The sequence below is a fragment of the Mirounga leonina genome, unplaced genomic scaffold (genome assembly GCF_011800145.1).
Source record: "Mirounga leonina isolate KUSES-001 unplaced genomic scaffold, KU_Mleo_1.0 Mir_175, whole genome shotgun sequence".
In the NCBI taxonomy this organism is placed as follows: Eukaryota; Metazoa; Chordata; class Mammalia; order Carnivora; family Phocidae; genus Mirounga; species Mirounga leonina.
This window is the reverse complement of record NW_023270453.1, coordinates 25,162,308-25,176,233: the sequence shown is the minus strand read 5'-3', so window position 1 is coordinate 25,176,233 and position 13,926 is coordinate 25,162,308. Positions and strand designations below refer to the sequence as shown.

The window sequence follows — 13,926 nt, the reverse complement described above, 5'->3', positions numbered from 1 at the left end:
TTTATTTTATTTTATTTTATTTTATTTTATTTTATTTTATTTTATTTTATCTATTTATTTATTTATAAAGATTTTATTTATTTATTTGACAGAGAGAGATACAGCGAGAGAGGGAACACAAGGAGGGGAGTGGGAGAGGGAGAAGCAGGCTTCCCACTGAGCAGGTAGCCTGATGCGGGGCTCCATCCCAGAACCCTGGGATCAGGACCTGAGCTGAAAGCAGATGCTTAACGACTGAGCTACCCAGGCGCCCCTCATCTGGGGAGTTTAAAAGCGATGTCCAGGCCCTGTCACAGACAGATTAAGTCAGAATCTCTGGGGCGGGGCCCACACTTCAGTCTTTGGATATGTAGCCAGGGGTGCAAAGCCCACATTTACACTGATTACTTCCATCCATCTTGTCCTTGAGGTACACACACCTTGCTTTCCCTTTGCCATAGCAGCTGCCCGATCTGTCGTGCTGTATTCCTTTATTCTCAACTTTCCTGTATCATTCCGTTTCAGGTATGTGTCTTATAAAATGGCACAGAGCTGGCTTTTGTTTTGTATTTGTATTCTCACCTGAGAGTTTTATCTTTTAACAGGGGAGTTTAACTCATTCACGTTTATTATAATAACTGATGTGTTTGGACCTTCCCCTATACAAAAATAGTTTGTATTTCCTATTTATCATGTGTTCTCTTTTGTTTCCTTTTGGCTCTTTTCCTGTGTTTTATTGGGTCAAACTATATTTTCACAATTAAGTTAGGATATAAAGCCTGAATGGGACAGAGTGGATGAAAATACCCTGACCCAGGCAATCTGAATGTTTGCAATTATAGTCATTGGGGTGTTTTTCTTCATCCTGCTTATTAGGTTATAAACCTTTGGATGGGGCACCTGGGTGGCTCATTGGGTTGGGTGTCTGCATTTGGCTCAGGTCAGATCCCAGGGTCCTGGGATTGAGTCCTGTGTCAGGCTCCCTGCTCAGTGGGGAGTCTGCTTCTCCCTTTCCCTCTGCCTCCTGCTCCGCCTGCTTGTGCTCACACGTTTTTTCTCTCTCTGTCAAATAAATGAATTAATTAAATAAATTAAAAATAAATCTTTGGACTTACCTATCTTTGGGTGCCCTTAATTCCAGGCCTCGCATAGGTTTGGAGTTCAATAAATCAGTGTTGAGGGATGCCTGGGTGGCTCAGTCGTTAAGCGTCTGCCTTCGGCTCAGGTCATGATCCCAGGGTCCTGGGATCAAGCCCCTCATCGGGCTCTCTGCTCAGCGGGAAGCCTGCTTCTCCCTCTCCACTCCCCCTGCTTATGTTCCCTCTCTCGCTGTCTCTGTGTCAAATAAATAAATAAAATCTTTAAAATAAATAAATGTTGATATGAGCAGACGTTTGATAGCATGTTAACAACTCCTGTCTCGGGGGTTGGTAATGGAGAAGGGCCTGTCCCCAGGCCAGTAAGAGGGGTGGAGAGATGACAAGGAGCTGGGGGTGGGGTGAGTTTATTCGGCAGTGACTATGTAGAAAACTGGCTGGGGTGACAGCAGTCACCAGTCTGCATGCTTACTAGTCCAGTGGCCCCAGGCAAGTTGCCCCTCCTCCCTAAGCTCAGTCTGTTCACTGCGAGCAATAATAGTACCAACCTGGAGGGGTTGTTATGAGGATCAAAGTGGAAACATGTGTCAGGCCCTGGGCCAGGGTACAACCCGGGGAGGTGTTCCCTCTGTGCTGATTTCTTCTCCCAAAAGGCCTTCTCAGAGGGACAGATTGGGATCCCCTCATGGTGGCATCTTAGGAGAATGTCTGAGTCAGTTGCCACCACTATGACTCAACTACTAGGATTAATTGTACCGAGGCAGGTGCCCTTAAGATGTAAATCACTAGGCCTCCCCTGAGTGATGAATGCCTTGCTGCTTCGTCCTGTCTCCCCAATGTCTCTCTGTCATTTCGTGGATTGGTATTCTTTTTTTTAAAGATTTTATTTATTTATTTGACAGAGAGAGACAGTGAGAGAGGAAACACAAGCAGGGGGAGTGGGACAGGGAGAAGCAGGCTTCCTGCTGAGCAGGGAGCCCAATGTGGGACTCGATCCCAGGACCCTGGGATCATGACCTGAGCCAAAGGCAGATGCTTAACAGCTGAGCCACCCAAGCGCCCCCGTGGATTGGTATTGATGTCACTCTTGTTCTGAGAAGGTGGCTCTGGAGCCTGTTCCAATCCTGGCACCACCACTTCTCAGCTATGTGACCTTGGGTGGGTTTCTCATACCCTCTAAGCCACAGTTGTCTTCATCTGGAAAATGGGGGGATAGGAATTGTGGCCATTACTCCAAAAGTCTGCTCAGTTCAATACCTATTTATTGAGCCCCAAAGCTACGCAAGGCCTGGAATTAAGGGCAACAAAGGGCCCCCTGAAAGATGAGTGCATCCTGGGGCGCCTGGGTGGCTCAGTTTGTTGAGCATCCGACTCTTGGTTTTAGCTCAGGTCATGATCTTGTGGTCATGAGATCAGTGAGATCAAGCCCCGTGTCAGGCTCTGTGCTGAGCACAGAGTCTGCTTCAGATTCTCTCTCCCTCTCCCGCTTGGGCTCTTTCTCTCTAGAATAAATAAATAAATCTTAAAAAAAAAAAAAATGAGTACATCCTTATTGTCCAAAAATTTATAGTCTAATAAGGGCAGGATTAAGAAAAGTGCCCGATGGGGGCATCTGGTTGGCTCAGTTGGTGTAGTGTGAGACTCTTGATCTCAGGGTTGTGAGTTTGAGCCCCACATTGGGTGTAGAGATTGCTTAAAAATAAAATCTTTTAAAAAAGAGAAGTGTCCAATGACTGTAATGGTGCCTTTCTCCCAGGACTGTAAGATTTTAATGGATCTTGTTGTGAAGGACCTGGGGGGGCGCGGTGATAGGTACCTGGCAGGTGCTCTCAGTGTTTAGCAATCATTTCCTGAGTGCCTACTGTGTGTGCCTTTGTGTCAGGACAGGATAGATGTCTGGGAGGGAGGGACAAAAGAAAATGGGGGCCGAGGGACACCCAGCACCAGAGGTTAAGCCTCCCAGCAGGTCTGGATGTCCCTGGAGAGCTGCTCCTGCCCTAGCTGGCAGGCAGGACCCAGAAGATGATGACCCTGGCCAGCAGGCAGCCAGGCCCCTGCTCTGGGCTCTGGGAAGGGTGAGGCTGGTTCTGGGGAGAGGTGTGCACTCTTACGCATTCCGGACATTCCAAAGCTGATGGCTTCTGCCCACCCTTCCCCTGCTCCCTGTGCATACCCACTGAAACAGAATTAACCCCTAAAGGGAGGGATGGGTAGACGTGATCAAGGGGAACATGGGGCTTGACTCAGGCCTGGAAGGCTAGGTGGTCCTGGCCAAGGAGGAAGGGCAGTTCCCACTAGACGGGCCTTCTGCCCACCACTTCCTCTCTCTACACACAGAGAAAGTTGAGTTGTGACTGGTTGGGGACAGAGTGGTTCTAGGCAGGCAGGGACAGCTGGGGACAGGGGTTTATGGCAGGGCTGCAGCACCCCTCTGGGGGGTGTGATCTCTTCCCCAGAGTGGCAGGTCCTGAAAGAGGCCAGGGCAGGAAAGAGGCTGTTCTCCCAGCCTGAAGGAGGGGATGGCGGGGAGCGAGCCATATGCCGTGGGCAGGGATGTTGCAGCTCTGGGGGCCTGGGAGCAGGCGTTGGGCTGTGGTTTACGTGCCCTGGCCCTCTACACCCAGGTACCATGCTTGGCTGGGTGCAGCTGAGAGCCCTGGAATGTTTTGAAGTCAGGCAGCCAGTAATCTGTAGACTGGACCTGGCCTTGGGGCAGGTGTCTGGGCAGCCTGTGTAGGTTTGGTGGGAGAGTGACAGAGAGCAAAAGGGATGATCATTTGTTGAGTGTTCCTAGGTACCAGGCTCTGAGCAGGACCACTTGATGCTCTGAGCATCCATCAGCTTTATTATGGCAGAACCGATGGGCTTAGAGCAAAGTGGCCGGAAGCCACAGAATCCCCTAAAACTGCATCGTCCTACTTGGGAACCACTAGCCATGTGGGGTGTGCTTAGAATAAGCTGAGCTGTGCTGCGAGTTAAAACTACATGCCAGGCTTTAGAAGACACAATATGAAAATGGCATGTAAAATATCTCATTAATAATGCTGTTCTGTCGACTACCTGTCAAAATAATTTCTTAGATACATTAAGTTAAATAACATCATATAAAAATTAAGTTCACCTGTTTCTTTTGACTTTTTTCATGTGGCTGCTGGAAAAATTTAAACCACAGACGGGGCTTGCAGCCTATTCCTATAGGATAGCTGTAGCCTTGAACTCAAAGTGTTATAGTATGAACTCCCACTTGGGGATGTTCCCCACCTGTGAAGTGTGTCTTTCTGTTTGCCGCTCCCCACATAGACACCATAACCCTATTTATGGATGAGGAAATTCAGGTAGGTAGGAGAAATAGCACGTTTGGTTACGCCAGACACCCGCCCGGCTCATTGCACTGTTGCTGGGAGGAGCGTTGTGTGGGGCGCAGTCCTGAGCCTTGGCCATGTGACTGCCACATCCAAAGTGCTTTACAAGGATTATCTCCTTGAATTGTTTCAACCCTCTGGGGTGGGACAGATTCTTACCACCATTTCATAGACGAGAAAATAGGCAGAGAGAGGCTAAGGAGCCCGCCCAGGTCAGAGCAACACCAGACCCTACGTTCTTTCCATGTGCCAGGATGACCCCCTCCCTGCAGGCAAGATAGAGAGGAAAATGGGCCAACTTGTTCAGCATGACTTGGGCACGGAGAGCTGAAGGCAACAAGGGTAGCTGCTAGCTGGAGGGTTGGCCCTTCATGGTGTTCTTGGAGGGCCTGGGTCCCTCCTGGAGGTAGGAGGCTGGGAAGCAGGTCCTTCCTGCTTCTGAGCTTGGGAAGGAGATAGAGAATCTGAGTGGGTCAGTTGGGCATGCAGTGAGTAAACCAAGTCTTAGCCAGGGTGGTCCTGGAGGCGATCTACAAACAGAAATCCCCCCCAAAGTCCCAGCTGGTACAAAGGCCCTGAGGCAGAAAAGGCTGGGCACAGGGGGTCCTATGGACCTTGGACAGGAGTGTGAGCTCTATTCTCAGAGCATTTGGGAGCCCTGGCAAGTTGGAGGCCGGACAGTGGTAAGATGAGGTTGCATTGTTGAAATGTGCTGAGGCTGGTTGGAGGCAGCTAGAGTTATGGGCACGGGGAGACAGTTGGGGGTGGCTGTTGCATTGGTCCAGGTGAGAGGTAGCAGCCTTGATCAGGTTGAGACCATAGAACAAAGGGAGGATGGAGGCACAGGAGATCTGTTCCAACGTGGAACCAGGGAAGGGAAAGGCAGGGATCTGGGACGGTTCTGGGGTTCTGCTTGAACAACCAGGTAGACAGGCCCTCCCTGCCCTCCCATTCTGAGGTTTCCCTCCTACAGATGGGGGAGAGTTCTCAGAACAGCAGAGACCCTGCGGTGGAAACACACCATTCCCTTCAAAATCCCAAACCTGATTCTAAGCCCAAACCCAAGACAGTTCAGTCGGACCAGGCCTGGGATCCGAATCCTCCCAGCAGCCTCACTACCCATGTCTGTACACCAGCCTCCCCCTGCAGGGATTGGTGGAGACGTTTCTAAATATTGACGTTACTTGCGAATTTCCCATGCCTGGGCGAGGCGACATCTGCAAGGCAGAGCCAGAGCATGTCTTGGCTTGCGTGAGGATCAGTATGAATGGTGTGCTGGCCTGGGGTCTGGGTTTTTTTTGGGTTTTTTTGTTTGTTTTTTTTTAGCTCCCTGGTGCTAGTGGGTTCTGCCATCAGGCCTCGGCTGCTGGCTTTTATCATCTCCTTATAAGGAGCCCAGATCCCTGGACAGTGGACCCCACATGGAGGCAGAGAGCCTGGGCTCCCCCATACAGCAGCACTCTCTCATTTAACCCCTGGCCGAGGCCTGTGGCATGCATATTGCGATGACCCCCACTGACAGATGAGGAAACTGAGGCTCAGAGAGGCTAAGTAATTCACAGCTTAGTAAGGACTGAGTCAGGATTCAAATGCAGGCCTGCTACCTTCTGTCTGGGTGCTTAACCATCAGGCCATACTGCCCTTCCAACTGGGGAAAAGGGAAAGGAGCTCCTGCACAAAATTAAAGCAAGAAGAGGTGGGCAGCAGGATTGGGGGAGGGGGAGGGTCCCCTGAGATGCCTGTGTTCTCTTTTCCTGCTCATATACTCCATCCATGGTGTGTAACTGACCTGGGTGCCATCTCTGTCCCCACTTCTCTGGACGGCACCCCTGCTGGCTCGCTGACCAGATCCCCACATTGCTGCTGACCTCCTGGGCTTGAGTGGCCACCTGCAGAGCAGGTTGGACTGTGGTTATTGAGTTTCTAACTCCTGGTGACAGAATGGGAGTACCTGCTGCCATTTAAAGCTCTCAGGCTCTCCCCCTGTGGTTCCAGTGCTCTGAGTACATCCTGGGACACAAAGAGGCACTTGTTCCAGGCTGACACCTGCAGGCTCAAACCCAAAAGGCCCTTGTTTGTCCCTCAGTGTGTCCTCAAGCCCACAAGGTATCCTCGGCATACCTTGGACATGACCCTGGCCCTCCTGGGCCCATGCCAGACCCCGGCCTCGTCCACCCAGGAGAAGAAAATGAGCGCTGATTCTCTGGAGAAACGGGCCCAAATCTGCTGGGGACCCCCCCAGCCTGGCTTGTGCAACCCACACAGCAGCACTTGGGCTGGGCCAGGCTGGGCTGAGGCGGCTGTCGTGGGGACAACTGAGTCCCGAGTCCCACCAGCTTTGACCAGGTGGGGTCTTGGGTCATGGCACCCCACCTCCTCCCTGCCTGTCCTAAGGTGGGTGTCCTAGATGCCATTCCCATCACCAAGATGTCCTGTAGGGGTTTTCTGGAAAACCCAGAAATCTGGAAGGAAACTTTAAAAACTAAACTATAAACTTGTTTCTAATTCCCCAGTTTCTCCCTAATGTCTTTTTGCTGTTCCAGGACCCCACTTTGCATTCAGTGGTCCCATCTTCTTAGGCTCCTCCAGGCTGATGGTTTCTCAGTCTTGTCTTTCATGGCCTTGACACTTTTGAAGAGGGCTGGTCAGGTGTTCTGTAAACCGTCCCTCAGTTTGGGCTTGTCTGCTGGCCCCTAGCCATGAGATGGAGGTCATATACTGAGAAGGGTTCCTTGGAGGCAATCTTGTGTCCTCCTTGGTCCCCGGTGTCAGGTGGTTCCACTGTATTGATATGCCTTCCCCCTGGGGATGTGAACCTTCTGTCCTCGCCACTGTGAATTTACTGATTTTCAGAAGAAACCTATTTTACAGGACCAGGCATGACTGGCAAGCAGGAGCCCACAGGCAGAACCCCATGCACAGCTCAGGGGGCCACATAAGGGCTCAGGTGCATTGTGAAGGGCACCTTCTGTGGGGTGTAAAAGTGCAATGAATACATGTTGTGTGGATGAGCGGTCATCCTCACCATTTGTGAAGCCCCTACAATGTGCCGGGTAATTCGAGGTCCTTCACTGAACGGTATTTGTTGAATGTCTCCTACGTGCCCCGCACTGGTTAGGCACTGGTAAAACCAGGGAGATTCCACTCGTGAACCTAAATGATCTCTAATCTGCTTTTGGGACTCCAGAGGCTGCCCTGAACCTCCAGCTCAGTCCTTGAACCCCGAAGTGGTCTTTGAAACTCATTCAGTTGTTTCCAGAAGTGTCCCTGACCTTTCCCCCACCCACCTCACTTAACTAGGTGGGATGGACTATTCCCATTTTACAGACGGTAAAACAGAGGTTCAGAAGCATAAAGTAGCTCCTTCCATCTTACACCAATGGCTGGTGCAGTCAGGATTTGAATCCTGTCTGACTCCAGGCACCAGCTGCCTCCTGCATGACCTTGGGTAGGTGCCTTTTCTTCTGAGGGCCTCAGTTTGTACATCTGTGTAATGAGCAGGTGGGGCTGGATGACTTCCAAGCCACCTTCTAGTATCGAAGGCCACTTGCCCTTAGAACCTGTGTCCGTGTTAAACTTCTGAGTAAGTAGAGGGAGGCCGGGTGTGTCCCTCTCCCAGCATGTCACTCAGACCCGCCTCCCCTCTCTGGGGTGGGGGCACCTCGGCTTTCCTGGCTCTGCTGGTGATTGTCATCTCCGTGGGTGGGACAAGACTGGATGGGGGTGGTGGGGAAGGGCTGTACCTTGGTCTCCATCAGTCGAGCTGATGCCCTGTCTGGATGCCCCCGTGGGTCTTATTAGTGAGATGAAAAGCTGGACTGGCCAGGCCAGTTCCCAGGCCTTTTGGGATCTGTGCCCCATCCCTGCAGGTTGCTGACCTGCCCACGTTCCTGCATTCCTGCACTCCTGGCCAGAATGCAGGACCCTGTGGGGACTCTCATTCAGGACCTCAAACCCAAAAGGCAGAAAAGTACTAGGACTGTGCCCCAGAGGCCTGGATTAGAACCCCAGCTCTCCTTGTTTCCTGGCAGTGGGACTGGGACCAAGTTATTGAGTCAGTGCTTCAGTTTCCCCATCTGTAAAATTGGAGAACAGTGCAACTTCAGCAGTGGTAGGGTTAAAGGAGCTCATCTCTATGTGACTTGCTTAGCACTGGTGGGCACAGGGTCAACTCTGTGTTAACTAGCATCTTCTAGGCAGCTGGGCGTAGCCTCAGGAAAACAGGATAGAAGGCAGGAAGAAGGCTCAAGGGGGTGGGGGAAGAAGAAACAAGCCCCTATCACTTAGAAATGGCACTTACCAGCTTTTCTGGTATCAGCTTTATTGAGATATAATTCACATAGCATACCATTCCCTCATTTAAAGTATACAATTAAATAGTTTTTAGTATATTTACAGAATTACCCAACTATCACCACAACCAATTTTAGAACATTTTCATCACCCCACAAAAGACACCCCATACCCTTCAGTGCTCACTTGCCAGCCCCACCCCAGCCCCGGCAACGACTAATCTGCTTTCTGCTTCTATGGATTGGTCTATTCTAGATATTTCATGTACATGGAATCCTACTGTATGTGACCTGTTGTGTCTGGCTGCTTTCACTTGGCGTAATGGTTTTGCGGTTCACCCACGCTATAGCAGGTGTTGGTGCTTCATTCCTTTCTTTGCTGAGGGGTATTCCATTTAATGGATATTCCACATTTTGTTTATCCATTCATTGGTTGATGAACACTTGCGTTGTTTCCACTTTTTGGCTATTGTAAGTAGTGCTGTTAGGAACACTTGTGTTTCGTTCAAGTTTTTGTGTGGGGCTATGTTTTCATTTTTCTTGGGTAGATACTTAGGAGTGGAATTACTGGGTCATGTGACAACTTTATGCTTAACTTTTTGGGGAACTTCCAGACTGCTTTCCAAAGCTGCTGCACCATTTTACAGTTCCCACCTACTGTGAGTGAGGGTTCTGATTTCTCCTATCCTTGTTACCAAATCATTATGGTCTGTCTTTTTGATTATCGCCATCCTGGTGGGTGAGAAGTGGTATCCCATTGTGGTCTAGGGCACTTGGCAGTCCATGCCTAGGATGTGTTGGGAGCCGTGCAGGATTGTCACATGGGGTTGCTAATGGCATGAACTTGGGGGCCTGCCTGGGTTGGAATTCTGGCTCTAACATTTAATTACTGTGTAACTTTGCGAAAGTTACTAAAACTCTCTGGTCCTCCATTTCCACATCTGTAAAGTGGGGACAATAATATGATGACCCACTGGGCCAAAACCTACCTCACAGGATTGTAATGAAGAATAAGAAATGAGCAGAGAGACTGGCATGTGGAAAGTAAATACAAGCTCATACTATTCTGGTGATGGTGGTGGTTGCTACACATGTGCTTGTGATTTTCCCAACACCCCTATGAGTAGCTGTGAGCGCAGTATTTGACAAAGTGGCCTCTGGAGCAAGACTGCCTGAGCAGAGGGCGCCTGGGTGTCTCAGATGGTTAAGCGTCTGCCTTCGGCTCAGGTCATCATCTCAGGGTCCTGGGATCAAGTCCCGCATCGGGCTCCCTGCTCTGCAGGAAGCCTGCTTCTCCCTCTGCCTTTCTCTCTCGCTCTGTCTCTCATGAATTAAAAAAAAAAAAAAAAATCTTAAAAAAAAAAAAAAAGACTGCCTGAGCAGAGTCCAGGTGCCCCATTCACAAGGTGTCTGATGCTGGATAAGCACCTTGACGTCTCTGAGCCTTGGTTTCCTATAAACTCTCTGTAAAGGAGTACACAGCCCTCCCCCAGGGCTTAGGGTGAGGATGTTGTTGAGGCAGTGCCTATGAACATGTCTGATGTCTGGTGAAGCATGTGCAGGAAGCATCAAATTACCATGATGCCTTGGTGGGCATCCCTTGTAGACCAATGGAGAAACTGAGGTATGGTGCTTGCCTGAGATGGTCCACGCAGCAAATGGCCCCACTGCACTTGGAACCCATGCCTGTCTGGCCAGAAGTTCCCACGGAACCCTCCTTCATCCTCTGCCAGGAGCACCAGGTTCCTGAGACTGGCTGTTCCACCCACATCCTTTGTCCCCTTTCTGGTGCTGGGCTTTGGCTGGAATAATCGGCCAGCCAAGGTGGGGGGCCAGAAGGTGCTTTCCTCATACTGCCCACCCAGTGAAGGGGCTGGCTTGGGAGCTGGTCCCATGTCCTGAGGTGGGGCTGGGCCGAGCCAAAGCCCCCCACTTGATCCACACTGCAGGTTCCTGTTGACACATGAGCAGTCATGGGTTAAATATTTGGTTTAAGACTCGCTACATCTGAGTGCAGCAGGCCAGGCTGAGAGTCAGTGGTTTGGTGGAGGGGAGGGGCCTGTTCCCCATGTGGTCTGACCAGCCAGGGTGGGGGCTGTGGGCTCAGTCCATGCCCTGACAGCCCAGCCTTTACCCTTCCTTACTCAGATCCTCCATACACAGTCCCTTCTTCTGAGCCTTCCTTGCCTCTCCAACTGAATACCAGCTTTCTACACTGCAGGACTGCTCAGAGCCTTTACTGGCTCATAGAGTTCTCAAGGGTCCAGGTTTTCCTAGCTGTCTGGACTCACAAGCCTTCATTCTGGGAATGACTTACAGGACTGGGGTTCCTGGGACCCACTTTGGGAAAGGCTGCCTCCTTGATTGACTTGGCAGAGGGTGCAGCCTGGGTCTTGTTCCTCTCCCCTCCTTAGCTCCTGTGCATCCAGGCCTGGCACAGAGCAGGCTCTCGGGCGCGGTTTGAGACATGGATGGACGGACTCACAGGTTCTGTTCACTGTGCCCGATTCTGCCCCCCCCCCCCCCCCCCCCCCCCCCCCCGCCGACACCCACCCCTCCCCATACCAGCAGTACCTGCAGTGTTGGACCTCAAACTCCGCAGGGGATCAGGGTCCCCTGGAGAACCTGTAATAACAAGAGCAATAATAATAATACAGCTTCCTGGGCCTAGCTTTGGAGATCCAGATCCAGAGGGTCTGGGTTAATGCCTGGGAATCTGAATGTTTCATGCCCCAAGAGGTGGTCCCAGGCCTTGATCTGAGGAATTCCAGTGTGAAGAGGTGGTGGCCCCCTCAGCCTGAGGATCCAGAGCCCTGCCCTGGCCCCCCTCCAATGGACATGCCCAGAACCCACCTTTTTTGTGACCTCTTCCCTTGAAGCCTTCTGCCCGTGAACCCCAAACTCTTCCTTATCCTCCAGAACCTAGCCACCACCACCTCCTCCAGGAAGCATTCAGTGACCAATCCCATTCCCACCCAGCCAGCCAGGAGGCTCCTCTGGGCAACCCTAGCCTCCATGCCTGTCTCAATCGTGTGACTATTTCTGTAAATGCTGATTTCCTCCCCATCCAGGGGGTGACGAGTCAGAGGGTGAGGCTTTTTCTGTGTGCACTGCTGGACCTGGCAAATAGTAGGTGCTTAATGAGTGCAGGTGGAATGAACCCTCTGGGTGCTTGGCTGCTTGGGCTCTACTGTGGAGTCAGTACAAAAGGGTTTTCAATGGAGGTTGGAGAATTAGGTGCTAATTTTTTTTTTAAGATTTTATTTATTTACCTGAAAGATAGTGAGAGAGAGAGCAAGCACAGAAGGAGAGCATAGAGGGAGTGGTAGAGGAAGAAGCAGACTCCCCGCTAAGCAGGGAGCTTGATGCGGCGCTCGATCCCAGGACCCCAAGATCGTGACCTTAGCCGAAGGCAGACACTTAACCATCTGAGCCACCCAGGCGCCCCTTAGGTGCTAATCTTGACCATTACTGGCTGGCTGGGTGACATTGGCCAAGTTGCGTTCCCTCTCTGGTCTTTGTGTCTTCTTTTATTGAAAGAAAGCAACAACAGAGGCAGGGCCAGATACCCATCAGTATAACCTTGTGAATACACTAAAACCCACTGAGTTATAGGCTTTAAAAGGGTGAATTTTATAGTATGTGAATTACATCTCCATAAAAACGGGAAAAAAAAAAAAAAAACCATAGTAAAGGTGTTCTGCCAAAATGGAAAACTAGAAACTCTCCCTCCAAGCTGCCTTGTTTCTGTGGCTTTGGTGATGTCGCCCCAGGGCAGGGGCAGGAGACAGGGTGGGCCACCAGGCTCCCTCTGAGGCTGGTGGGGACATGGCACGCCCTGCAGGCCCAGCCCACCTCCTACCTTCTGTCTGCAGCATCTCTAACAAGGACTTGTTGGAGCTGATTGAGCAGCTGCAGAAAAATGCCGACCAGGTGGAGAAGAACATCGTGGACACGGAGGCCAAGATGCAGAGCGTAAGTGCCCCCCCGTGCAGCCAGCCCCATTGCGGACCAGGGTCTTGCCCGACCAAGGGTTCTTGCTGGGGAGGGGGGTGGGTTCTGCCCACCCCCGGGGAACATGTGGCCACATCTAGAGACATTTTTAGCCATCACAACTGGGGTAGTGGGGTGGATAGGCATCTAGTGGGTGGAGGCCAGGGATGCTGATAAACACCCTACAGGACATAGGATGCCCACCCCCCTACACCAAATGATCCAGCCCCAAATGTCAGTAGTGCTGAGATGGAGAAACCTCATTATTGCTGTTAATGTCAGCCCCCCACCCTGGGGGCTAAGTTCCTGCAGCTTATGGACCCTGTCTGGAGGAAAACCGTGGTCTCAGGAACCCGGCCTTGTATCCCAGCTTTGCCACTTACTGTGTGACTTTAGGCAAGTCACCTTACCTCTCTGTGCACGTGATTCCCTCTGACAGGGTAAAAGCGATCATCCGCATCCCCTGGGCTGCTGTAAAGATTCAGTGAGATTATGCAGGTGTATTGTAGGGCTTGGTATTACCATCGATATCCTCTTTCTTCTTGTACTTCCCTTGCCATTGCTCAGATGCATACGATCCTCCTTTGACAGAGAAGAGAGAGAAAGTAGCTAGGCAAATCATGTTCCCTCTCTGTGTTGCCCTTTGCTCTTCTGTGACATGAGCTAACAACCTCTCTGAGCAGCAGGTTCTCCTGAGGAATCTATACCATGCGGGATACCTGTGAGCTGCCAGGATGATCATCCCCCTGCTGGAGGCACCAGCCCAGTGCAGTTGAGCTTATACCCATTTTGTAGCTGGAGAGACTGAGGTTCAGAGAGTGCAAGGTGACTCATCCGTGACAGAGTAGCCCCAGAAGCATCCCAGAGGCAGGGTTGCCAGATTTAGCAAATAAAAATACAGGATATGCAGTTAAATTTGACTTTCAGAGCACAATTCTTTTTTCATAGAAGTATATCCCATGTACTGTTTGAGATATACTTATACCACAAAGTGATCCATTGTTTGTCTGAAATTTGAACTTAACTGGACGGTCTGTATTTCATATGCATTCCTACCCAGGAGGTGACCAAGAGGCAGGTCCAGAGGAGTGGGGGACAGAAGGTGGACAGGTCACGAGCCTGTCCTCCCTGGCCCAGCCGTGGCTGCCCCTCCCCCTGCCCACACTGGTGTCCACCGGCCCGGGGGGCCAGGCCACAGGCAGC

The 13,926-nt window shown here is 51.1% G+C and overlaps 1 protein-coding gene across 2 annotated transcripts in view; it reads left to right on the top strand.

Moving 5' to 3' along the window:
• The window catches only part of PPL (periplakin), a 56,963-nt gene that overhangs the window by 21,785 nt on the left and 21,252 nt on the right, over positions 1–13,926 (top strand). For both annotated transcript variants that reach the window (XM_035022210.1, XM_035022211.1), the window contains exon 2: positions 12,606–12,705. In XM_035022210.1, coding sequence (XP_034878101.1) covers positions 12,606–12,705 — 100 coding nt within the window. The remainder of the gene's footprint in view (positions 1–12,605; positions 12,706–13,926) is intronic.